Source organism: Trichomycterus rosablanca, chromosome 17, assembly GCF_030014385.1.
Source record: "Trichomycterus rosablanca isolate fTriRos1 chromosome 17, fTriRos1.hap1, whole genome shotgun sequence".
NCBI classification, from domain to species: Eukaryota; Metazoa; Chordata; class Actinopteri; order Siluriformes; family Trichomycteridae; genus Trichomycterus; species Trichomycterus rosablanca.
Window position 1 is genome coordinate 5,325,611 of NC_086004.1, and position 27,180 is coordinate 5,352,790.

General features: G+C 42.1%; 1 protein-coding gene across 1 annotated transcript; it reads right to left on the reverse strand.

Moving 5' to 3' along the window:
- Positions 1 to 977: 977 nt before the first annotated feature.
- On the reverse strand, positions 978 to 23,401 carry midn (midnolin). The gene is made up of 7 exons (XM_063013001.1): positions 22,991 to 23,401; positions 20,373 to 20,460; positions 20,208 to 20,270; positions 12,040 to 12,504; positions 11,731 to 11,851; positions 11,329 to 11,643; positions 978 to 4,455 (listed from the first exon to the last, which is right to left on the reverse strand). The coding sequence occupies exons 1-7, from the start codon at positions 23,158 to 23,160 to the stop codon at positions 4,193 to 4,195; spliced, it is 1,485 nt and encodes a 494-aa protein (XP_062869071.1). The 5' UTR covers positions 23,161 to 23,401; the 3' UTR covers positions 978 to 4,192.
- Positions 23,402 to 27,180: the final 3,779 nt, after the last annotated feature.

The following is a 27,180-nucleotide window of genomic DNA, read 5'->3' on the forward strand; positions in this document are numbered from 1 at the left end:
TAATGACATTCTTTAAGATCTGTTCTCTGACCATTCTTTTTTAGTCACTTCATTTTGCTTTGTCAGTTTGGGTCAGAGGATATGACTTATTTCCATATTTTGCAGTTTGGAGGGGGGTTATATTCTAGATCTGTATTTTGTACTTTGCATTATTTATTTCCAATCAGTCCTGTCCAGACTGACATTCCCACTGCTTAAAATCATATACACAGCATGATGCTACCATCATCATATTTTACTTATGGGAGGATGTTGACCTGGACAGTCATGTGACTCATCCCCTTAAAAACTGGCTGATGACGCCATGTAAAAACATAGACTTCGTTTTTTTTTTTTTTACAGAAGTGTAGCCTTATACAGAACAATGTATTGGCGTACCCTGTCTTTTACCCCGTTTGGTTCCCAGACCAGTTGCAGCAATTTGCAGTCAGAACAGAGTGTAAAATTTACGCTCATCTGCCACCTTCTCATTACTCTCACACAGAAGCTTTAAAGATCAACTTTCTGCTTTTGTGTGTCAGTTTACAGCAAATATGTGTTTATATTTTAGTGTCAGAAATATATCATCAGATTTCTGCTTTCATGCATTTAAACGCATATCAGTTATGTTTTTCAATGGGTGTCTACATACATTTGGACAGTTTGATATTTGGTAAATAGGTTTTTTCTAGACAATCGGTCCTTCCAACTCCCAAAATATACTAAAGGTGGGTTGGCTTCTCAGTTGCTGCAAAGTGTGCAAGAGTGAATGTGATTGCAGGTTGAGTTGTAATGGATCAGTTCTTTCCAGGCTGCTTTATTCCCAGTGACCCTGACCAAGTTTAAGCAATTAATAAAAACAAATGAAGGCATGATGCGGTTTGTTTAAGTACGGGTGCACTTTGGGATTCGACTGTCACATCTGTGAAGCTGAAACCATTCATCTGTTTTATAACGTTATAATCCTGGATGAATATAATGAACACAGACAAGAATAATTATGCTTCGTTTCAATTTATTACCTAAAAAAGAAAATGTCCTATCACAAGTCACACTGAAATGTATTGCTTAAGAAAAAAAATATATTTAGATACTTTCTTTTGTTGTTTTTTTTTTTCAACTTAATTATGTCCATTATATTCCACAAAAACAAATGAGGGCTCTGTGACGGCCCCTCTCACCTTCTCCCACTTTAAAAAATGCACAAAGAAATACATAATTCAATAATTCACAGTTACCATTTTGGTTTTATAAATTAATACAGTCACACATGTGCTACACCGGTCTATAGCTAGAACATTGTATTTTTGACTCTTGTTATTACCTTTAATTGTCGGCTACAAGAAAGAACAGGCAACTCAAATGATGTGAACTTCAACAAACTGGATTTGAAACCCACCCTCCCCTCCTGTGAAAAAGCCCACACTCAAGCTTAGATCATTTCAGGTTTTTTTTCTTCTTTTTTTTTTACATTTCACATATAGGTGAGGCACACACAGAGTATATTTTATAAATATATCGAAATCAAAAATGCTTTTGATGGGATGGTTATGGGTTTGTCTTTTGAAATCCCAGGAGGAAGGAAGTGCATGTAGTAACTCATTCTTACAGGACAAATCCATTAGGAGTCAGGGCACTTTGTTGCTGTAGCACTACAGCTGAACCTTCCTTAATTATTACTTTTTACAACTTTTAGTCAATGTGTAGCTTTAGGACTTTAAGGACGAACAACATAAAATGGAACACCCCAGTGAAACCGCACATTTCAGGACTTGGTTATTCATTTCAGGTAGTGCTGATTATTTGCAAATAAAAAAACTCAAATTTTCTAGCACTACCAGAATTTGTTTGGTACCAAAGAAAAGACCTGCAACAGTGGGTACAAATATTTTTCCCAATGGGCAATTTTAAGGCACAGAAGCCTTGACATATTACAGCCTCCACCTTTAAGAAACGATTGCCCAATTAACTGGAGGGAAACATTTAGACAAAAGCACACACAAAAATGATAGACAACAAGAACAACAAAAATTCCCCAATTTAAATCCCCCCAGTCCACAAGTGTGAAAGTTAAGGCCACTTTAAAAAAAATAGGTTTTATTCAGACAGGTAATCTCATTGCAAACTCGTTGAGTGCAACCGCGGTCTTCTTTTAACTTAGTCGTTTACTTCTTGGAAAAGGTGTCGAGTCAGTAGGGGCGTACGCTGGTCCTCCATCCTTGCTGCCTCCTCGAGTTGGCTGGATAGGGCCCAGTTTTGCAGAAATAGAAATGTTCCAAAGCTCATTACAGTCCAGGAATGATCCATAAACACTGTAGAACATGAGGCGTCCTGCCCTGGGTTTTGGTTCGCCACTGATATGTAATGTCTCCTCATATTAAAAAGCCAGGCAACTTTTTTTTCATAAATTCATTCATGCATTTTCTTTTTAAGCACCTGTTATTCATTATGCGTGTTCATTATTTTTTCCTACAAAAAGATTTGCCTAATTTACACATTTGCATGCAAAGTAGAGTCCAGTGTAGCAGCAGACCAGCGGGTCTGTGGAAGGCCTAATAATTAGATGTTAGTGCATCTAGGCGTGAGGCACTATCGAGCAGGTGAAGATGACGGCTGCAGGCCTGTTGTTTTCTTTCTTGATCTAACAGACAGAATGAAGGGCCTGAATGAAGGCAATTAAGTGGGCCATCACTTATGAGCAATTTGCAAAAGCATTTCCTAAGAAATTACTATTATGTAGACAAGCCAGGATAGTTTGTATATGTAAGGATGGGGCTGAACCTTTCGTGGATTTCAATGACACTTAGCAATGTCCATAATTCAAAGCCGGCCTGTCAGAAATCTACATTTATTCTTTGTGCTAGACATTCTTGTATTTCAGAGATTTTCAGACTAATATTGAATTGGAGAGAGGCTAAAATAAAGTATGTAGGCGTCCGAGCAGCAACATTTCTGAAACCTTCTCGTTTGCTTTATGGTTGTTGTTTTTGTGCATTAAACTTTAAGTGATAAAAGAAAGTAATGTTGATATGTGTAAATACTTAAAGACTAACTGAGTAATGTGGAAGAGTCGATACTGGTTACAGAATTTACTCCATGACTCGTCTTCAGCTTTTTTTTTAAGCTTTAGGGTAAAATCGTAACTAGATCACATGAAAACGGTCTGACTGTGTTATCCATTTAAAGACTTAAGCACCTAAATTGCAGAGGCAAATTTGTTTGCTTTTATAGTTGCTTCATAAAGTGTTAAACAGTCCAGAGAAATGACAAGATAAAGCAAGCCTTGCTAATATGAGCATTTTGTGGTTTGCAAAGCAAACCTGTTTACACAAATCAGGACTAAATGTTTAATGGGACAGAAACTGCAGGTTCTATAACGAATTTCAAATCAAGGAACAATTTAAGCCTGAGTAATTTTGATGGTTTTCAATGTGGTAAACGTACCAATCCAACACAGGCATCAGGAGTTACTTAGAAATGAGAAAGAAACGATATCACCCTATTTTATGCTTTTAAACAGCCAATACGGTTTAAGTAATAGGAGTCTAAGCATAGACGTTCTTGTTTGTTTCACTGTAGTTTGTGTGTATGTGTGTGTTAACCTCTTAAACCTGTCAGTACACCAGTCTGTTTCGATGCTGATCATGTACCTTTTTTATCAAGTTTTACCATCTATTGAAAGTCTATGAAAAGATATGTGCAAAAAAAACCTCATCCTTAAGATTAAAACCTGAATGCTAAGTGGGTAATGCTACATATTTTGTTTCAAAATAGTAAATTGATTACTAGTAATAAAAACTGCAAAACAAAGAACTAAACCCCCATTCAAGATTTGTGTCATGGCTTGAAAATTGTGAATGCCCCTATGGGAAAGAAAAAAGAAAACAAGGGGTTTCTGAACTTGTGGTTGTTGCAATTGCCCTGGATGGATTTTCATTCCTGTGTTCACCTTTGGAAAGGAGAAAAAATACCCAACACCACTGAAGTCTGCTATGCTTCTTTCTTGATTCAGTTCTTTTCTGCCATTCAAAAAATCAGTCCATTTTATAATCAGGCTGAAGGGAAAAGGTCAGTTTGACTTCCTTTGTGAAAAACGTCTGAAGGGAAGCAGAAAATGCTTTTGAGTTTGTTTTTTCAGTCAACACCGAGTCTCAGTCTCACACTGTTCCTGGTCCTGTACATAAACTCCATATCTGTTCCATTAAGACACGTTTCAGGCCATGATAAACTCGGACTTCATGTCAGCCTTGACGTCGGGTTTCCACACGGAGTCGTCAAAGTCCAGGTCGAGCGAGCCGTCGCTGGACATGCTGCTGTTGCTGTTGCTGCGCCCGGCCTTGCGGTTGGGGAGCCACTGGTAGGGGGCACGAGAGTCCCTGCGAGCTTTTCTCCTTAAACGCTTCTGCTGCATCAGCAGTTGCAGTCGTTCCACCTTGCAGCGTGTCGCCCGGTTCTCCGTCTGTCGCAGCCGGTCACCTGCAGAATCAGATTTAGGCAGATTTAGAAACACGTGCAGATTTGGCAGTTTTATTGCAGAGACTAATCATGTGAAATCTAAAGGTTGAGGCGGCTCAGGGTTTGGGAAGTGAACCAACATTGTAGACATGTAGAGTCATTCGCTAACAGTTGGTTGCTGTTACTTTAGTCAGTCTGGGAGACAAGAGTGCCAAAAAAAATCATTATTCTAATATAAAAATATTTCAGCATTTATTAAGGGTCAGATCAGAAGTGGATCTTATTTATAATCTGTACTGCAGTTCCCGTTCCTTAGCTGAATAATTGATTCGTACACTGTTAGCAAATGTTCAGTTAATGCAAACATTATAGCATTAAGTGCATTGTGAAAATATTATCCATTATCCAGTAAAGCATTATGTTTTGCTTTGTTTTGTCCACACGATACATTGCTTACATTTTAAGTGCACAAATAAAGGCAAAAATGCCACACATTTGGGGCCAATGTTCTTAAAAATACAAGCTATAGCATTCCCCAAGGACATTTTCTAAGCTGGCACACATACACGCAGTATCTGATCTTAACACCGAGGGTTTTATCATACTACTCCATTTCCTTATCGGATTGTTCGGATGTGACCTTGAAAGAAAAGACCTGAAGGACGTATAGCTGCAGTCACCAGGGAGTGCTCAACATGGATAAAAATCCTCAAATTTCTTCGACATGTTAATATCTTGCATTTTCCCCTCTCTTCCCATCACTTAATGACTTTTAACCATCAGTGTACGTATTGGAGAAAACTCTGGGGTTTTCTCTAGTCCGAGCATCAGACCGCAACCTTAAATTCATTTATAAATATATTCATAGGTAGGAAAGGGAAAAAGCAACCGCAATCTATTAGCCCGCTCCATTAGGATCTTTTCCAGAATTAAATAATGAAATAACAGGCTAGAATGTCAATAATACGGAGCACGGACTATCTTTCACTGGGTGCACTCCACCTCAAATAAACACACATCTACACACATACATACACCGGCAGCAGCAGCAGTAGCTTTTAACAGGGATCGATGGCAAATTAAAAAGACCTATTGATTAAACCTTAGCTCTAGTGCGGCAATCCATCTCTAGGCGAGGACACAGTATTGGCTTTCAATAGAAAATGCAAGCGAATGGAAATTGTAAGCGAAGCAGGCCAGTTCCCCCTTCAATCTGACTGATTGCACGCTCCCCCCTTCCCGATTAAAGCCCCCCACACATCCACCCCCCAGCCCAATTTGCTTTAAGAAGAAAGGGATTATAGATGGGGCCCACGTTCTGGCATTCGACCCCCAATAAATGCATTCTGTGCATAGGATGGGGATCAGATATAGGGCAAGACCCAAATCAATCTGCCTACCCTGCCAATATAAACACAAAAAGGGGAAACTATAAGGGTTCAAGATGCATCTTCTGTTTAATACGCTTTTATTCATGCAATGAAGTATTACTGAAATTCACTTTTGTAGGGTCTGTTGTTTTAAATATGTGCTTAAGTAACAAAGGAACAGTTTCTGTGTTAACATTACTCCTCGATCAAAAAAAACTTATTTGTACAAATTCATTTTCCCTTTTGCTGGGTTTTAATAATTCATCTTTAGCAAATGCTTTATCCAAGTCAAGTACTATGGTGAGTCCATATCCAACAAATTTAATAATAAAGACAAGGCAACCTAGGCAAGACCCATCACAAGGCATAAAACGCCCCACCCAGAAACAAATAAAAGCAGCCCATCCATCTGGATTGAACCTGACTCACCAGAGCTGCATAGCACCAACACCATTGTGCCCCCAAGTACAAGAAGCTAATTGGAACAAATTATAAACTATAAACCATAATGGATCAAATTCGGTATCACCTAAATGTGAGGAACTAAATGGCAATGTTATCTGCAAATACTGACTCAGACAAAAGTGCACCCAAAATGGGACACAGTTCAAATTTAACGACCCGTCTTTATGGAGAAGAGTAAGATAACTGTATGGCCGGTAGTACTGGCTTCTTTACTTAAAAAAAGTCACCTATATGCTTAAATAAATGGCAACACTATGCTATTGCTTCAGTCTCTCCCCTTCATGTGTCCTTTTCAGCGATCCCACTGCTGCAGGTACAGATTTCGGGTGATCACACTCACTTTCATGTCTATCAGGTTCTCCACGTTCATGGGGAACCTATGTAAAGCGTGAGGCAAAAAGCCCACATGCACTTTGCATGCACTGTGTTCCAGGAAAAGGAGCTTTAAAAAACCCCAGAGAATCTCATTAGAACCACGACGCAGAGCGCGGCCCGACATCGCGCTCACAATGGGCTCAAAGGAGCTCGGCTTGCCAGCACGCCGTGCTTTGTGTTCGTCAACGCTCATTTTCATTCTGAGAGTTGTGTCGGTTCGCACATATGGCTGGTAAAGCCGAGGACGGCCGCTGGAAGCAAACGGCTGCTTAGGAAAATAGGAAGGGGAGTCTGGATTTAACCTGCATGTTCATTCACTGGCTAGCACGCCATGGGCAAGCTTGCGTGCTGAAAGCAGCGGCCTGATGGGACACTCCGAGCTCTGTTTATGGCAGAAGGGGTTATTATTAGGTTGTGGCTGGGAGCTGTCCCGCAGTGCTGCCTGACATGAGTGCAGAGAGATGGAGAAAGCGCCTCGGGGAGAAAGGCCAGCCGGGTGGGGGCTGGGAGCAGGAGCGAGGAGAACAAAGGCAGGAGCGAGAAGTAAAAATGCCCTCTTTCTTTCATTGTTTCATGCTTTTAAGACTCCTCCTTTAGCGAAAAGGACTCAGCATATACACGTGAGGCTTTGGCTCAGGACGTGGACGGAATACATTTTTGTAATTGGCGACCGTAAGAGAAAAAGCAACACGCTATAGAGGGATATAAGAAGCTTCCCTGCTAACCCCCTCTGCCAAGCTACTACACTAAGCCCCAAGGCTAATGCTGTGTTATCTGCATGTGCGCCACATGCTGCAGTATCCTCAATCACATACCATGCACACAAACTCACAAGGATTTGCAGCCCATGTGGGGGAAGGAAAGAAAACAGGGCGGCTTCTGTGTTCCATGCAGCTGTTTAGTCCAAAAATGACATATACACCTGGCCTTCCTCTCCGTATCCCCAACCCCCAAACCCACTTCCACCTACACCCATCCCCCAAAAACAGCAGTGCAATGCAACAGAACCCTAAAGATTTCATTTAACAAGCAGTACAGCATTTGGATGGCTTGTATATCCGAGAAGAGGATGATGCATGAGAACATATTGATCCCTGCAGAAGGATTTAGCCCAGGCCCTTATGCAGATCACTATGTGAGGAAGGAGAATGGAATGGTAATGGACAGAGAAGGCAGGGGGAGGGTAGAAACCAAGATAGCGAGTAAGAAAAGGGGGTTTTAATCAATGAAACAACTGGCCTAGCTGCAGGCGTTGGGTCAGTTATAGAGCACCCAGGGGTCGGGAATGTGCTTTGCTTAGATGAGTAGTGGAGTTCGGTTCCATCGAAGGCTTCCGATTGATTTATTAAAGATTAGCTCAATTACCATTTGGCTTATTGCTTCTATAGGAAAGTCACAATCTTTTGGAGTCTGGGGATGAACTTGGTTGATATTAACCCTTTAATGGTCTCACCATGAAAATAATGTTTAAAAAATTATTTCTTTGCATTTCTTGGTTTCTTGGGACAACGAACAATCAATATTCACCAGTGCACACAGTATTTTTAATGAGCCTCTACCAAACAGTTGAGATGATCACAAAAATGATGCAACTTTCATAGATAATTATTCAGCTGCTAGTTTCAAGATGACATATAGGTTAGAAAGGCTGTTTTCTTAAAACCATCTACTAATAATTTTGAGTTTAACACGTCAACCAAGTAGCAGATGTGGCCCAAACAAGATTATTTATATACAGCTTATTTTTACCCAAGTATTTAGACCTAAAGTAAGCTCAACCAAATGGCTAAGCAGACCATTAAATCTTGAAATGCTTAAGAATTGCTTGATTATAAAGAAGCACTAATTAGTTGTGTATAAAACTACCCCCGATCAACTGGCTAGCTTCAGTGGGGATGCCTTTTCATAGACGACTTCCTGGTGTGCCTTTATCGCATTTGCACAGACGCTTGGATGATGCAAAACTCTGCCATACCATGCAATAAATAAAAAATGAGTTTTCTGTAGAAGCTGCTATACAACATTTTAAAGATGTGTGTGATCAGGGAAACACTTTGTCAAATTAGCTTCATGCTGTAGGATTGCAAGGAAAATTGCTTATTTTATGCTTACGTGAATTTTAAAAAAATGCTTATTTTAAAGCTCTGAAGCAAGTGTTAAACTTGTAGAACAAATGTAGAGAATACATGGACTGTATGACAATTTATCAGAGCCTAGTACTTTCATTCTTAATCATATAAAAAGGAAAAGGTTTAGATTCTATTAAATGGGTCTAGAAGTTATCTGGCAATGGCACACAGTAAAAGCAAATTCTGGAGACCAAGCATTACCGGGTATCTACCAAAACAAGACTTCCAGTCACTAAATGTGCCCAGCAACTCTTTATCTTATCTTAATCTTATTTTGTTTGTAGACTTGCAGGTTCACATGGGCCAATCAGTGGTGGTTCCCAGCTGGGCTCTGAAATCAGAGGGTTCTTCTGTCACATGATCCAGCTGCAGCTTGTTCCAAGAAAGCCAGGAGAAAAGCCAGATCTGCCTCTGGGTGATCGCAAGCTCGGCGCGACTACAATACAGAGGACGAGCATTGTGCTCGGCCATCTGGAAAGCTATCTGAGGGAGCGGGTGGCCCCTCAGTCTGTATTCCCCCTGAAATGAAGGGCAATGCCATGAATGACCCCACAGGGAGGCAACATCTCAAATAACTGTTATTTGCATATGGGAGCAATAAAGTGTCAGACAGAGGTTCTACACAGCCCTGCCTAACAGGCGAGCTCAGTTATGGACTTGTGGCAGCTAACAGGCAACCCGGGGGCGTCTTTCACCCTCACCATTGGCTGCGCTGCACCGGGGAATTAATTATTGAGTGGTGGCCAGGTCAGAGCTCCATAGTGACCAGAAACGTGGCCCGGGGCACTCGATCGAGCAGAAAGGGATTTGCAAAAGTGGCAAGATGAGTCTCTAGGTGAGAAAGTCATGCTGCTGTTTAAACATGGATGGGATAAGGGACAAAGATCAGAAAGCTTGACATTTCACGTGCCACAGAATGTACACAAGAGCAAATACCATTTGCTTTTGGGCAGATTAAAGGAGTGACTCAAGGAATTTGAGCATTCCCCACCCTAGTCCCACTCTCTCTTTCTCTGAAACACCACCACCACCCTGGCTGTCTTTCCGAACACAAACTTAACTAACATGACCTGACAGATAGGGAGGGGAGAAGAGAATAGTATTTCTTCCCCACCAACTGTCCCCCTCGCCTCGTTTCAGACCCAGTCTGATCCCCTTTTAATCCTGCTGTTGTGCTTAGTAGCAAAGAATCTCGTAGCTTTTAATACATTTTTAGTCTTTGTTTATTCCTGGCAGTTGTTATTTGTTTCTTTCTTTCTCTTGATTTCAGACACTTGAAAAAAGCAGGTTAAAGAGGTATTTACTCATCCTGGTGAAATAAAAGGACAGACCTGGAAGCTCTAAGTCCCTACTAAGCCCAGGAGTTCTGCTACCAATCAGAAAAGCCTTCTTCATGGTCAGACTTCCCCCTCCTGAGGCTCATAATCTGGTCTTAACTCCCTCGCTAGCCTGACAAATATTGAATCCTGGATGAGGGTGAAATCAGTTATTTTTTATGTTCACATAAGCATGCTAGAGGTAGAGAAACACATGATAGCTTCATGGAGATTCAGATCGTAACAGAGTTCCAGGCTATTCCTATGAGCTAACAAAAGAAAGTAGCTGTTGTGACTTTAACGGCTGGTCAACAGGTGCTAAAAGGTCTTCTCACCTGCTCGCCATAACTGAACTTCCCTCTAACAAGGACAAAGTGATTAACAGTAGGCATTCGCTCCCCGGATGTAAATGATTTTTTTATGAATGGGCTCTCAGTAGGTTTTTTCCCCCCTTCAGCAGACCTCCGAACACAATGAGCATTCTCTGTGAGCTCATGTTTCTTGTATAAATCTCTCTATTTAAAGGCGGAAAGAAAAACAAGGCATCATTGAGGAGGCCTGGCTCGCAGCGCCTGGATGGTTTTTACAGATGGAGCCAGAGTGCTGGCCTGCCAGAGTGGAAACAGTAGGATGGCCCATTGACTGGAAATGTGGGAGTGAAAACAAAGGACGGCTGATGATGGAAGAAGGGGGTGAGTGAACCGAGCCAACGCAGATCAGCTAGGCATTATCTCAGAGGAAGGGAGGATTCGCAACCCCCTCTAAAAGAATTCGGTGTATATTTTCTAATAAGTTTTCAGCGCAGTGTGGCTGTGCATTAGCTATAATATGTTTTTTAATCCAACAGCTGGGTTCTGTCCCTCAATGGCTGATGTAAACCATGCCAGTTTCTGGAGAAGCAAGAGATTTGCCACACGCCTGTTAAAGCTATCTTAGCTAGCTATCTTAGCTGACTATCTCTTACCATCCCTCCCCCATTTACTCTCTTCTAGAAGAAAGCTGACACCATCAGTACAGAGACAAAGCCAGGCAGGCGTGCTGCTACTGCCAGAATACAGCCACTGAAGCCTGACGGAACAAGTCTGCTGAAGGAGGCAGTAAAATCCCAAAACAGTGGCATCCTTTTAACTCACTCTACTCCTCTACGTTCTTCTACAGAACCCCCATAGAAACAGTATGCTTCCTAACTTGACTCAATCCATGTGCAATTTCCACAAAAAGTAATGCACCGCTACTTACCAGGTGGCTTGCACATCCGGACCTGACTCTGGCACTGCACCAGTGGGTGGAGGGATGCCTGTCTCGGAGTCGGTAGAGAGGTAGCTTTAGCGGATAGCCCACTGAGTGCGGCGGTGACCGGCGGCGAGGGTGGCGGAGAGGGCGTCGGGGACGCTGCACCGCCGCACTGTGTCTGGTAGCGGAGTTGCGTGAGGGAGGCGGGCATGCCTTGGTAGTGGCGCGTGGCACTCAGAAGGTCATTCAGGATCTGCAGGATGGTGCTGATGTCACGCCTTGGGCGACCGCTACTGTCCTGACAGTTTGGATGCAAAGTGCCTGCAGAGGGAAGAACCAAAGGTTAAAGCCTGAATAATAATAATAATAAATCAGTCAAGATTAGATCTTAAATTGAACTTAAAGTACCTGAAAATGTTCCAGAGAAGACTCCTGGAGCGTGGTTGACAAAGCTTTCGATGATAGCACCAGGTTTGCGAGAACGTGAGGGAGTGCCGCAGTTGCTTGCCGTCTTAGTGGTGCAGTTAGCCTGTGGTAAACAAGGGCGAGTCTAAACTTAATTTACATTTACGGCATTTAGCAGATGCTCTGACCCAGAGCGACTTACATAAGTGCTTCCACAGTAGACATTTCCTACTCTAGTTTAAGTAGACATGAACTTAATGATCTATTGTATTCTTGTGGAATTTGTATTTATTTTTTGATTGATTGCTTTACCTCAGGACAGGGCCCTGGAGGGATGTTGGCAGAGTTGTGGCAGTCTGATTGCGGCTGCTGAGAGCGGAAGAGGCCGTCCGGAAGAGGCGAGGACCGGGGTGGGGTACTGCAGTGTCTTGAGGCTGAGGTGGAGTACACAGGGGGTATAGACTGTCTGGTAGGGGAAGGTGGGAAAGCTGCAGGGCTAACGGGACTGGGTTGAAGAGATGTATGTAAATGGTGTGGGTGTGTGTGTTGGTGCTGGTGGGCACTGTGAGAGACTCTGTTCGGAAGGCCAGTGGTTGGCACAGTGGCTGCTGAATGTCCGGTCATGGTGTCAGAGCCGCTACGCGAGATGAGATGCCGGTGCTGAGACTGCTGGCTGCCAGAGTGCTGTGCTGCCAACTGGAGCTGGACGAACATCATGTGATCACCCACGCGCAGGGCCAGGGTCAGAGGAGAGCGGCCAGACAGGAAATCACTGACCTATAAGCAGGAAGAGAGAGGGGGATTAAGGAATGTCCTTGTGCAATGCATAAGCACTTAGTTTTTTGGCAAAACGGCTGAATGCAAAATTGTGCTCAGGCAATAAGAACCATTACGGAACAGTGCGCGCGCGCACACGCGCACACGCGCACACACACACACACACATACACACACACACACACACACACACACACACACACAAATACTCCCCCCATTGCTGAACTAAACCATTCAGTGCATCTACAAAAGACCAACCTCTGTCTGGCCTCGGGCCTAAATAATCCACCACCGAAACAGGATGCAGAGCCACTTGTCTAAGAGTCACATAATAGTCGATTGTTTCAGGGCTCGGGCAGACATGGAAGTTCTGACCATTTTGGGAGTGCCCAAAAAGCAGAGCTAAATCAAGCCTGGGGGCACAGTCCCCCACAATTCAGGATGAGAAGTGCAACAGACGTGTCTTGACTTAGCTCAGCATACCATAACAATTTCCTGCTTGTCTCATCTTAGCCCCCCTCAGACTTCTTTAGTAACGGTTGGTGGTTTGGTCAAGCAACACAGAATCAGCCGACCGTAACATCCCCTATTTTCCCTTATTATGAAGAGTCTGCAGCTTTACAAAATAATACAATAATAATCTTGAATTCTGACAAGTCTGCTAGGTCAAGAGACCAGCAGGAAATTGCCTGGGCTGCCATGCTTTTGAGAAATGTTACCCAAACTGGACTGACGTCCTGAACTGCACTGTGAAATCTGCTGGACTGTGAGGAGAAAGTATCAAATTAACAAAGGAGACCACTACAGACGATGAAACGACCAAAGGGTTTTGAGCTATGTGTACACAAACGACAATTCTGTTTACTTCAGCAGAGCATGGGTTGTGCAGAGGAACCACACATTTGCCCAAAATTTACACAATTGCCCAAGGAATCCTTTAATTTTAGAGCAGGCTTGTGTTGGCTGACCTGTCTTTAACCCCTAGACTTCAGAGGGGTCTCCCCACAATCAAGTTCTCCCTCATCTTCTTTGTTGTACTTTTGTAATCTTTACCGCAGCAGCTCAGCATTAAGATGCGGTTGCTTGTGCATCTTTATCATCACTTACATAACAGATATCTCACTGCCTTAGCATGATTATTAACATTTTATTAAAGCTTTCAAAATGGCTAATCAAAGCCTGAGAAATTTATCTGTGGGAAACTCCAGGCAAAGGTCGCCCATGAGTCACCCAGGGTGGTGGGCCGACAGACCCGTGCACAGATTGACAGCTGTCAGACAAACAGTAAATTTAATTTGCATCAACCTACACAGCTCAGGCAGACAGCTCAGCTCCTGTAATAACCGTATGAGTAACATCATATGTGGCGACAGTATGGGGGCTGCAGTGTGAAACCCACAAGGAGCTCCATGTTTTGGGACTGTGAGTCGGCAAGCAGGCCTGACAGACCCCACATTAGCTTCGCAGATCGGTACCCACTGAGCCAAAGAATGCCACTGACTCATTCGACGGGCCCTTACTCTACCCAAATAATGAGAGTGTGCCGTCTCCGGCAAAAGTGGTTCTGAAAGACAAGGACAACGTGCAGATGGAAGAGACATTCAGGGGACACGGACAGCTTGTCAATACATCACCTACCACAGAGAGCTCTTGGATTAAAAACAACAAATGACCACCCTGGGCAATGACTTCTTTTTTAAATGCCTTGTCTTGTCTGATATTTAAAAACGGCCAAAAACTGAAAACCTCAGATGTTTTTCCACGTACACCACAAAATGGAAAAGGGAACCAAAAAATAATAAACGCTATCATGAAGGACATGCTGTAGCTGTTTAAAAATGATCTTACTCAGCTAGCAGACCTCAGCCATTTATCCTGTCAGCAAAGAGAAATGAAGAAAACTGGCATGACTTGTGGCTTGAGATACCAAAATAAGGAGTGTTTGGTAAATGTGAAGGTTAGTAAAGCTTTTACACATGGGTGTAACATGCTGAACTTTACCTAGTTAGTCTAGTTAGGTGTTAAGAAGCAAGATTACATTTCTGTCTAAACACGCCTCATTGTTTTAAAGGCCACTGACTTTACTGCACATGGTCAGATGACTGATGGGCTCCAACAAAGCATTCGAAAAAGTCTTTGAACTCATCTGACCTTCAGCCAGAGTGCAGACTGTGCTAAATCTCCATGTGTGAATCCAGCTTACAGCATGCTTTAACGGAAGAAGCCTAGAGCTAGCTTCTCTGCACCTTTCATCGCCTGCCTGTTTAGTTTTGTTACGCTGGTATTTTGCCCTGCAGTTGACTGCCGTTGCTATGAAGTGAGGGTAGAAAAAGACGAGAGCATGGCTGGGGGATGAGATACTGGGTTGATGGGGTGGGGGTAGCAGAAGCTCGCAGAAGCTGTTCAGCACTGATGAAATATTCAGTGATATTCAGCCTCTGGCTCTTCAGGGTTTTTTCTTCCCTTTTAAACTATAGGCTGACGTGGTTCAGTATCAGGGTACTTGAAGTTTGTCTATTACCAGATGCTGGTGCTTTGGACAAAACCAAAGCCATATTGTTCTAAAATCCACTGACCTACCATACATGATTAAAAACCATTTTCCACAGATATGGTATTGATGTCTGATCCAAAACCATTCTGCCTTTTTTCCATGGCAAACTGCTGATCTGTGGCCATATGAATGGTTCCAATGTGCTGCTAGTCTGGAGCTTGGAGACACCATCATTTTGCCACCATGACTAACCTTTGTGTCTGCTAGGAATTACAGATAATGCTAAAAAACATTTGAGCTTCTACACACTAGGGCTGTGTTCCAAACTGAGTAATACTGTTCAATAGCAGGCCTATTAGGTACATCACTGCTGCTGTTGCAACTATAGAGATTTTATTTATTGTAGTGTGTACATAACCATTTGTGTTGGGTAACTATTTGACTTCAAATAACAAAGGTATTCCCAAAGCCATAAATAAAATGTTTAAAACCATGCAGCTATTCTTTAATGAGCACCAGCTCTGGTTCCAGCACATGCAACTGAAAAAGGTATACATGTTAAATAAATAAAAACATATAACAAAAAATAAGGTTCAAAAAGGGATTCAGTGTTGTAGGTTCAAAGCTCAGCGTATTAATCCTTAGCATTACCAGGCAGGTTTTGATTGCTTCAGGGTGCTACCGATAGTCTCCATAAACAGACCCAGCAGGTCAAAATGCAATAACAGACCTTTGTAAATCAATCAATGCCTGCATCCTGAAAGGCCATCTTCAAAGATCTGCTCAAGGTCTCACTGCAAGGGAGATATGACCTGCGATGGGGTCACCCCCACTGTGTGATGGTTGGAATTGATCAGCTGAATGATGATAAAATCCAGAATGGCATACCTGATGGGCCGCCTGCTAAAGCTTCTGTCATCTCCTAACCTTTTTATATTTGATCTAAAGGCAACAATCAAATCTCTTTGAGGTTTTTTGAGGGCTACAAACAAGCAATCCACTTAGACTTTGCTCTTGGCTCCCGCTGTGTCCTCTCTTTCTTTCCTTCCTCCCTCGTGCACTGCCTTCTGATCAAAAATATGCCCTGTGAAGGCTAAACACCTTCTGAGTCAGAACCAATTTGCTCACACGGGCGAGAGAACAGTGCTATAAAAAACTTATTTCAAATGTCCATTACAGTCAGGCACAGCTGTATTTTATAGAATACATTTCCATTTAAATAAAAGGTTGATGGATGTAATAATATTTAGTCACCTTAAGAAAAAACCTTTATATGCTTGAGTGGAATAGATCTTAGAGGGCAGGAGGCATCTTTATCCTCTTTTTTTTCTCTTTTGAAAAAAAAAAAAGTTCATTGGTTATACAATATAATAACTTAAGCCTAAGTTTGAGTGTAGTGGGTCAGCATCGCATACACACCATTATAAAAATACCTATGTGGATTAAAAATGTGTCAAATACTGACTTAATGCTAAACATTGTAGGTTAAAAGTTTGGGGTGTATTTTCACTAAATGGTCTGGAAATCCAGACAAAGTCTAAACAAAAACAAGCCTTAGTCACAATTATGGAACAGGAAGGGCATTGATAAACCACCCCTATTTTACTAAACAAGGAAATCAAAGGAAAACTCCCTGCTTATCCTTTTTCCGGGTCATCTTATATGTCACATAATTATTTTGCCATTTAATGATGTTATTTTAATCGCCATACTTTGTTCCCCAGCAAGGATATCAGAGTATCTCTGTGTCTACATCTATTTTTATCTCCTGCCAACGTGCAGCTTTCTGAGTCACCGCTGTCCCTATGAACTCCGTTAGAACCACAGTGGATCCAACAAAAAGGCCCCTTCTGAAACGTGGGCCCATCCTGCTTTTCTGACCCTTCCCCCGCTTTGGCCCGGGGCAGAGTGGTGTGGGTGGGAATGACGAAAAGGGCAAAGGAGAGGGTGACTCGCCCTATATTGTTAGGTCTTGCTATTTGCATCTGTCCGTTTTCAGACACAATGGCGAGTGCTTTGGATTATTCTGAAGGGTCGGTGGGTGTTACCGACACAGGTGGGGGTTATGACGGAAATCTATCACTGGGAATAACCGGCAGGATGTGATAGCTGAGAAAACTAGCCGCATTATTATTCCCGGTGGACAGAAAGAGTAATGTGGGTGCCTTCAGGGGCAGGACAGTGAAGAGACTACCAATTAGGGGGACTCTAGCTTGAGGGAATATGACACTGGTCATTATTCTGCCACAGGGTTGGTGATACCAGTACACCAGTTTAAAACATTTATAGATTTGTTTCCAGATCTCTTGAATCCCATCTTACTGCATTCTTGCACCCACAGACTGCCTGACTAAGGGAAGTGAAAGAATATATATTAAAATTACTCGATAGAATCGGTTATAAGGATGAGCTAAGGCTTGCTTCAGATTTCTTTTCCTCATGTTTAACAACAGAGGGAGGAAACCAAGATGGTCAATGAGACATGAAAAACCAGCATAGCTTTAAATAACAGGGCTGGAGCAACAAGAAACATAACTCCAATAATTGGTGGTTTTCCTTTTCCATAAAGCTAACTGTATCTGAGTGACTAAACTCTGCATAATCCTGACTACTGTAAAAAGGCTCTCATGTGTTACTGCAAGCAGAATCATATCCAAGCACAAAACCTAATCTGCCTGTGTACAAACTTGTCAGACAAATCAAACACATAATTAGTTGTGTGGGACTGACCCAGTGCCTGGTCTTGCCATTTAACACAGTTTAATTAGTTGAGTAAATGCAGAGTTTTAAACTGATATTTAAACCAGGAAGGCTGGTCATGTGTACCCGCTCGGAATTAGCAGTCAAATGGTCCATGTTTTGACCATAAAGTTACATTTAACATCAGCGGAATTTTATTAAAGCTGTTTTCTTGTCGGTTATATTTGTCAGTGATGGTTTGAATTGGGGTGGTACTTGAAGAACTGAAAATGCTGCTTTCTTGTTTCGGAGCCACATGGTGTTCTTAGAGAAGTGACGTATGAAAAGACATTTACTTCCCAAGTTATTGGCTTATATAAAAGGTTGGCTTCAGTATTTCCCTGGCACATCCTCTAGATGAGCTGTGTGGGCATGGTTTCCACTCCATTTATAAGTGGCAACTAGTTTACGCCTTTGCATACCCTATAGCTCCAGCCTGGATGGATGGAACAAAACGTACTGGCTCTGACTGGAATATTTCTACATTTATGTCAAACTCTCAAAACAAAACACATCATTTTATTTAAATATGGATTTGGTTCCATTTACTGACTGTTACAAAGATGAGCTACAATCTGACTGGAAAATAGTTCTTAAACGTATTACTTCCTGACCCTTTGACACTGGTTTTTTAGTACTGGAGTCTGTTATAGACTTACCACCTACAGGCCTTTAACCCAACACTATATTTATTACTCACAAATAAAAACAAAGCAGACCCCTTTGCTAAATGGCTTATTATACGGTGGCTGCCGTGGTGATTTTCAGCTAACATTTACACAAAACCTGCATTTACATGCCAATGACACATCACCTGAATAGCTTTGTTCTGGACTTAGTTATACAAAGAATGGGAACCAGACATGCGTAAATTGATCAGCACTGATAAAAAGTGCAGAGGATGCTCAGAAATCACACCACCTTGGGAACGACGCACCAGTGACCAAACCCCAGTAAAATAAACAAGGGCTAACACTAACCAATCATACCAGTTTTGGTAACACCTTCATGATTTATCTCAGCTGTTTAGCATAAACCCAAAAAGACTAACCATTTAACCATGAACAAAGGCCTTGTCTAATTTTACAGTAGGACATTTCACAAGGTGACAAATCAAATTCTAAAATAAACCACAACTATGAGCGTGATGGGTGCTCAGTAACTCTTTGTGGAAGAAGCCACGGGCTGTATAAAAAGCTTTTATTTAGGAAACAGCCGACAGCGCAGCTGCTGCAGGAAGGCGTGCAGCATGAGAAGAATGGTGCACTTCCCTGCCAACCCCCAAACACAACACCTCACTCCTCCTTTCACACACAAGCTTCTTCCTTTAGCCTCACCAGACTTTTCTCTCACTCACAGTAGAGCGAGGAACTGAAACGAAATCTGCTCTACCATCAACATTCAAACTTAGTGTCAGAAAAAAACCTGCATACAGCCCAAACACAACATAGATCTAAACATATATAGCATAGCATATATACAACTAACTTTGGAATACTGTGAACCACAGCAAAAGCATAGCATTTATTTGCTAGTGTTCTTGGTTGCCATCTGACTCAAGAAGGAGCATGTGGTCTTTAATAAGGGGACCAAGTCTTTCTGAAGTGGGTGCTATACAAAGCCTGCCTAGGCTTGTCTCGGCTCCGCCATGTTGCCAGGAAACTGGAGGGTGTTTCTTAAAATATGCATACTAAGCATGTGGAGGTCACTGAGTTAAAAGTGAACAATAACATCCTGTTCCCCAGGTGGATCTTTAAAACAAACCAAGTCTAGAGAAACAAAAGATGACTTATATAAAAACGTCTGTTTATAGGAGCAGTGGTGACCCACCCACATCTTTTACTTTGGATATTTGGACCAAATATGAGAGAGGCAATAAAGCGACCTGATGGTGGAGGCAAAGGTGTTTCCTCAACCAAGCTGACTCATTTCTGATACGGGAACATTTATTGTTTATAACGTGACCAATTCCTAGCTGGTTTAATGCATGTTTTGATTATAGGTACATAATATGAAAATTTATTTTTTATGATCAGTTAGCTTTGGCTCTGATGGCTTTTGCTTCAGGTCCCTTTGCTTTTCCAACAAAACCAGTCTGAGCCATACAATTTATTTGTGCTTTTATGATGACAGGACAAAGCATGTTCAAGTAATAAAAACACTGCTACAACTTCTTCTAGAATTTAAAGCACTACTATTGGGATCCATTGAGTCTCAGGAGCGTTAGTGGGTCAAAAACAAAAAATGACAGTGACTAAATTGTCACACTGTACGGAAGTGCAACACTGAAAGTTCAGTATTAGCCAGTCTACTGCCAGTATGTGAGTATGGGGATTGCATGGCTGCCAATGATTGTATGCCAAATATTTATTTATGCCAGCTTTGAGTGACTAAACCAAATCCACTTATTAGTCAGGTGTCTACATAGTGTATAACTTGTGTATCTAGTGTAAAAATTTCACTTCGCTTACCTGTGTTTCGGTCAAACTCTCCAAGGCCTGCATGACTGATTGTTCGGGTCTCGATGCTTGAGACTAAAAAAAAGAAAAATTTAAGTCATATACTTTGAAAACACATTTCACTAGAGGTACATCAACAGGAGAATGGCTGACTCATGACAATGGTAGACTCCTTACCATTAGACCTGCTTCAACTGTTGGTACAAGAGTTAACTTGCTCCCATCTGTTATGCCCAAGTCCTGAAGCTTTCCTGAACTCAGGCGTCTGGAAAAAAGAGAAAGTCGTAAACATTAGCAGTGCACAAGCATCAGAATACCATGAATTTACCATGCAATGTGACATTCAATATAAATACAGTGTGTTTATGATGCAAATTTTGTCCATGCTAGAAAATAGGACCAGTTATCAACCAGTTAAACATGCAGACACAGTCTACTACCAGTTTGTCAACTTGCTGTACAAGTACAAAAAGCATTAATTGTACCACCACTGACTAAGTTTGGCAGGTTAAATTCAGTAAAAAAATCAAACTGATACTTCTACATAAAGCAGATTAATAACAGAGAGTAACTATTGCAGCGATGGAGCAGGGAAACCCACACTGATACAGACATGCTAAATATCACCACCTACTGAACAAAGGGATGCAGGAGTTTGCCCGAAGGCACATAACTCAAGATGAACCCATTAAGCAGGGCACTGGGTTTTAAAAGGTGCTGTAATTTGGTGGTGATTACCCATCGAGGCTGTTAAATTGGCCCGATTCAAGGTGAAAACAATGCAACTGTTAGGGGTCATTTGCAAGTGACAAAGAGTCTCTGTCTCGCCCCCCTCCCAGTTCTGCCACCTTTGTGTTATTGTTAGGCAGGCATCGCAGCTCGCCAAAATTAACATCACCCCCCCTTTTAACATTATGGATGAATATTCTGCCACACTGTGAAACTCCGTGGGGCACTTTTATTGTCCTGTTTCCACTCGAGCTAGGCCAACCCATGCTTATTCTAATCAAGCAACCCATCCAGATGGATTAGGAGGCTTTGCAATGCATACACATACAAGTGTTTGCTCAAGGTTTAATTCCGGAAGCTTATCCTTCACCAAAATAAATGTATTACAGCATATAAAGCAAAAAACAGAACTGGTGGTTGATCACTCTGACAGATTTACATTTGAGATTTCCACAGCAAAAGCCCTGGACTGCCTTGAATGTGGAACACACAGTCCCTAAATATGGTCCAAAGACAGAAAGAACAGATCGGAGACAGTATGCACATAGTTAAATGTACAGAGAGCTTCGAGAGGCATGAATCAGAATGCCCTGCATGCAAAGCTACAACACAGTGGTACAGCTGCAAAAGTTTAGCATTTAACAGATCCAAAATGACTTGCACTGAGGAATGAATACAGTTTGAGCAGCTGAGGGTTAAGAGTCCTAACAGGCTTAAAGTGACAACTGATCCAGTACTAGTCCAGCTGAGCTACCACTGTCCCTTAATCTATGCATTTATTATTATTATTATTTATATAACTTTATATAACACATCCTGTAAATTTTAAGGATTAAAGAGAAGCCAGTGTGTGTGTGTGTGTGTGTGTGTGTGTGTGTGTGTGTGTGTGTGTGTGTGTGTGTGTGTGTGTGTGTGTGTGTGTGAACACATATTTGGGATTCAGTCAGACAAATAATACCGGAGGTCAATGATTAAGTCATCCACTGTTTAATGATAAATAGGAAGTTATTTACAACATGTACTTTAGAGTGTAACCCACAGTGCTTACTTTTAACATGAGCCCTGTCTAAGTAACAGGCTTATGCACGTAGCAGCTATTAAGTCAGCTCTGTAAGGGTTTGTTAATGGAACGGGCAGATGGGGGGTCTTTTCAATTATATTTTACACTTCAGAGCTGCGAGTGGAGATGAGGCACAGCGAGTCTATTTCCAGTTAAAACCGAGCCGAAAATGATGAGAAAGCAGGCACACAGAAATGACCTCTGAAACCTGACACAAAAACCAGCATCACTGCAGCACAACACTGCAGAATTTGTTAATGGAGTGGGGTGGGTGAGGAGATAAATTGACCTACAGGGGTCTGATTTACAGCACCATATAGTGTTCCCCGGTCTGCCTGGGTGACAACTAGAGAACATCCTGATCAGGAAACCCTGCTGAGGTACAGATATTATTTGAATTAACAAAGAACCCTCTGTGTCTGTAAATGATTGAGTTCAGTAACATGTTCAGCTAAACTAGACATATTGGAAGAAGGTTATGGGAACCTTCTCCTTTCTGTGTTAGGTTAGACTGGTGAGAGGGCTCATGATGAGAGCTGCACGGCCTCTTTGTTAGGTCAGAGCCGGATTATACCAAAACCATTTTAATTATTACAGTATTAAAAATACCATGCACAACAATCACGTGTATTTGCATCCAATTAGAATTAGTTAAGTGCTATTATTAGACCTGGGGTTATTGTTGGAGTTCAGAAAGAGGTTGTTCTTTATGGAAGACCCTTGGGGAACTCTTTTTGTAGGGGTTAGTTTACATTTACATTTTAGGCATTTAGCAGACGCTTTCATCCTAAGCGACTTACAATTATGACTGAACACAATTTTGAGCGATTTAGTTTTAAGAACATTGCTCAGGAGTCCAACAGTGGCAGCAGTGGTGGGGCTTGAACCGGCAACCTTCCGATAACTAGTCCAGTACCATAACCGCTGAGCTACCACTGCCCTATTAGATTATTCCAAACTTGGTCTTTAGAACTGTAGTGATTATTATCATTACAGAGTTACTCACGTCTCTTTGTGCAGCAAGGCGAGTCTCTCTTTGGGCACCTTCAGTCTTTGGGAGAGTCTCCTCTTAAGCCCCTCCACGGTCTCCTCAGCGGGGAGGCACAGCTCAAAGCGCGTTCCCGTGGTGGAGTGGATGTGCAGGTTCATCGGTGGCGCGCTCGGCTGCGGGTCCATTCGAGAGCCTGCGGCGCGGACAGAACAGTATCGGTCAGTCGGGTCCGGTGGCTATTAAGGACCAAAAAAACTGGCTTGTTTTTCCTTGGTCACTCCGATTAAAGGTAGGGAATAATATTCCAAGGTGTCCGCACGTCAGCACAATGCTTTATTCCTATCAGTGCAGGTCCGCGCAGGGCAATCCGGGTTAACGGAGGGGATTTAAATGTCGGCTTTCTTAAAGAACAAAAGCAAAGCAAATAAAAACAGAAAACAGAAACGACCGAATTCCTGTAAAGACTATCAGCTCTCCCAGCCTAAGAGAATGCACACTTCGTGCTGCTCTTCAGTGCGTTTATTGTGTAGAGAAGCGTACGAGCGGAGAGCCGCGCCTTCCTGCGCTCGCTTCCAGTGCGAATGCGGAGCGCGTCAAAAAACCAGCCGCGTCTCTCCGTGCTACGATTACACCAGCCTATCAGGGGAGGAGCTCAACACAGACGTCATACATCCGAACCAATCGGAGCTGATCGGAGCGACCTGTGAACACCCACGTGTGCCGAGCGCACCACCTATTTCTCTGCCCCACGTTTCACTCCTCGTTCGTCCTCATTGAGCAAGAATTCCTCAGGCTCGTGTCTCAAACTGCACCACACTCCCTTACCCCAACCCAACACAAGGGCACGATCAAAGGACATCACAGGGCAGGGCGGTATGACGGTACATTCGGTATACCGTCTGTAATTCCGCTATACCATAAACATAGTTCATTTTAACACCTGTAGGCTTCAAAATGCAGCAGATCATATAATATTGTTTACCGCTAAACCAGTGGCGGTTCTAGACCATGTGAGGTGTGGGGGCCAGGCGGAGGCCAGGCGGAGGCCAGGCGGGGGCCAGGGGGGGGCCAGGCGGAGGCCAGGCGGGGGCCAGAGGCTATGTTAGAGGGGCCAATTACTTTCTGCCCAAATATGCATTGTGGGCATTAAGAGGAAACAGTCGATATTCAATAAAATTCAACATTTTATTTACGCAGTTTTTAGTCTTTATTTTCTTGAGATCAACAAAGAATCACCATTTAAGGCATTTGCTCTGCTTAAATGTCATTTATTCAGTCCTTTTCTTTTTCATGTTCAATTTGAGTTACATATACTGTATTCCACAGATTTTATGCTTTCTAGCAAACCGATCAACAACTCACTCGTAAGGGGGACTATAGGGGGGCCAAGCTGGTTGTCACAGGGGCAGTGGCCCCCGCTGGCACCCCCTAGAACCGCCACTGCGCTAAACTTGCTATGGAGCGCCGTGCAGATTAAGTAGTCAGCCAGTTAGCGTTAGCATGACAGTTTTAACAGATGAGAGAGGTTTCCTCAATATGGTAAAAAATACACAAACAGATGGAAGATGAAGAGAGGAGGACCAAATATGCACTGGGAAGAACCTGCCAAATAAATGAGACGTGTCTGCAGTTTAGAACAGTCTAAAACACTTTATACTGTTGCAGACAACAACATAATGAGCGTAGTAACAATCCACAGCAATGCAAGGACACAATTTTTCTATTGACAGTCGAAAACAGTGGATTCCAGGTCTGTCTTACAGGGCTAAAATACTTCATGTTAGTTGCTATTTCAACTGGAATCAGAGATATTTAAAGTCGTCCACTTTTCAAACGTCGTTTATATTATTATATATTAAAGGGAGAGCGAAGGGTAATTGTACAATACTTAAATATTAAATAAACAATAAAAATTTTATTTATTGCAACTGTTTCACACATCCCGATTCCATCATATATTGTGTCATTTTGTGGGGCCAAGCAAAGCTTATAGTACTCAAAATCTTTATTATATATTGAATGTACTTTTGACAGTGGAATAAGCCACAGACGTATGAAAAGTCCCAGTCATACAAAACAAAAAACATACCGTGATACAAATTTTTGGTCATACTGCTCAGCCCTAGGACATCAGCTTACATACTTTTTACGCCTACATTTTAAAATGCCTTGTTAAATAGCAGGGGTGGTCAGGATGCCTTTAAGCAACATGATTTATAAAGCATGAAACCAGTGTCTAGTGCACTACATAGGGTACACTGCATGGTTTGGGACGCGCACCTTCGTAAGTGGGTGAGGCTTAATTTCCTTAGCAACGCGAAGTCTCCGCCCATGGCTTCTTTCTAAAGCCATTCATAACATACATTTTGGAAGGTGATCCAAAACCCAACACAACCAAGTTTCAGTTCAGTTGGTATCAGTCCAGAATAAAGGTAACCCGCCAGACACAATTGATTGCTGCTAATGATCCCAGCATGTGAGCCATTAAATAAGGAGTTTCATTTCATGCAGCTGTTTACAGTGGAGCAAATACAGGAGTAATGGAGTAAAACAGACCACATAGACTACATTAAAATGACTATAAAACAACAGTTTTAAAATCATTTCATTTAGTGGTTACGTCCACCTCACACTATACTGTACATTAGTAGATTTATCTGGCTTGCTGGCTGACTTTACAGCTACACATGATGCAAAATTTGATCATCTATATAGTTTAGTCTCACTGGCACACAACCACAGTACTTGGACGAACCCCAGACAGAGGGAACATGTGTCAAAGACAGTAACTGAAAGTTAGTATCAAACCCAGGTTCCCAGAAACTTGCTTGCTGTGCAGCACCCACTCAACCATTTATTTATTAGGATTTTAACGTCATGCTTTACACACTTTTGTTACATTCATGGCAGACACGATAGTTACACAAGATTCATCAGTTTAATGTCATACACAGTCACCTCACTTGCACGTCTTTGGACTGTGGGAGGAAACCCACACAGACACAGGGAGAACATGCAAACTCCACACAGAAAGGACCTGGACCGCCCCATCTGGGGATTAAACCCAGGACCTTCTTGCTGTGAGGCAACAGTGCTACCCACTGAGCCACCGTGCCACCCCCCACTCAAACAGATATGCCACCCAGAGTTAGGTTTAAAGTGTAGTAACCATGCATTATAATAAAAATGACCTATGACATGTTAAGGTATAAGGTATGATGTTTATTTTTTTATTTATATTTTTTAATTCACATGCAACTGATCTTTTTTATTGATAATACTGCTTTACCATTACAATTTCACATTCTTTTTATATAGTATTACTAACTATAAACATTTACCCCCTTTCTCTTTACTCGTATACACCTAGCTCACACTGTCACATTGCACAACCTTTATTTATATCCCCGCATACGACACTGATTTGCATACTGGAACTGCTGAGTAATTCAAGACCAGTTCTTGTATCTGCACATACTGCTAATGCTTAATCATAAGAACCCTGATAGAACTCATATCTAGGTTTAGATAACATGCAGTCAAACCACAAATATAGTATGTCATCACTCACTCAATCTTCTCAAAGGAAAGTGATAATATTCTTATTGCCATTGTGGAACAATGCACTATTATCCTGGATGTTAGGGACAAACAGTGACATTACCTTTAACATCTAATAAAGGCATTTCTTTCTGCTAGTACAGTCCAAATAGTGTACAGGCACAATAAGCTTATTTTAATGACTCTAGGCTACAGTGCACCTACTGGATCATTTGTGTGTAGTGGCTGGAATGAAGAAACGACAACAGATACTCGATCGCCCACCAGTGGTGATTCAGGGCATAAATAATTCAGACCTAGTAATCCCAAACGGTTCCCTGTAGGCCTATATAACACTAGAAAGGGTGTAAAAGCCATTATGTCATCTCTTATACAATGCATTAATGGGAAGTACAGAGTCATTAGGGAATCAAGCACAAATGATTCCATATGTTGTCAATGGTTACAATATCAGGTTTATTCGTTCATTTATTTTCATTAAATTTTCATTCATTAACTAGTCATAGCTATAAGTTTTAAAACTTTGCAAGTTTTGGGAAGCTTGGTGGAAAAGACAGTACCAGGAGGAACCTACATGGACCTGGGAGGAACAACAAAACCCCCTAAAAGAGTACCTGGAGGAAAGGATCTAACAAATGTTGCTG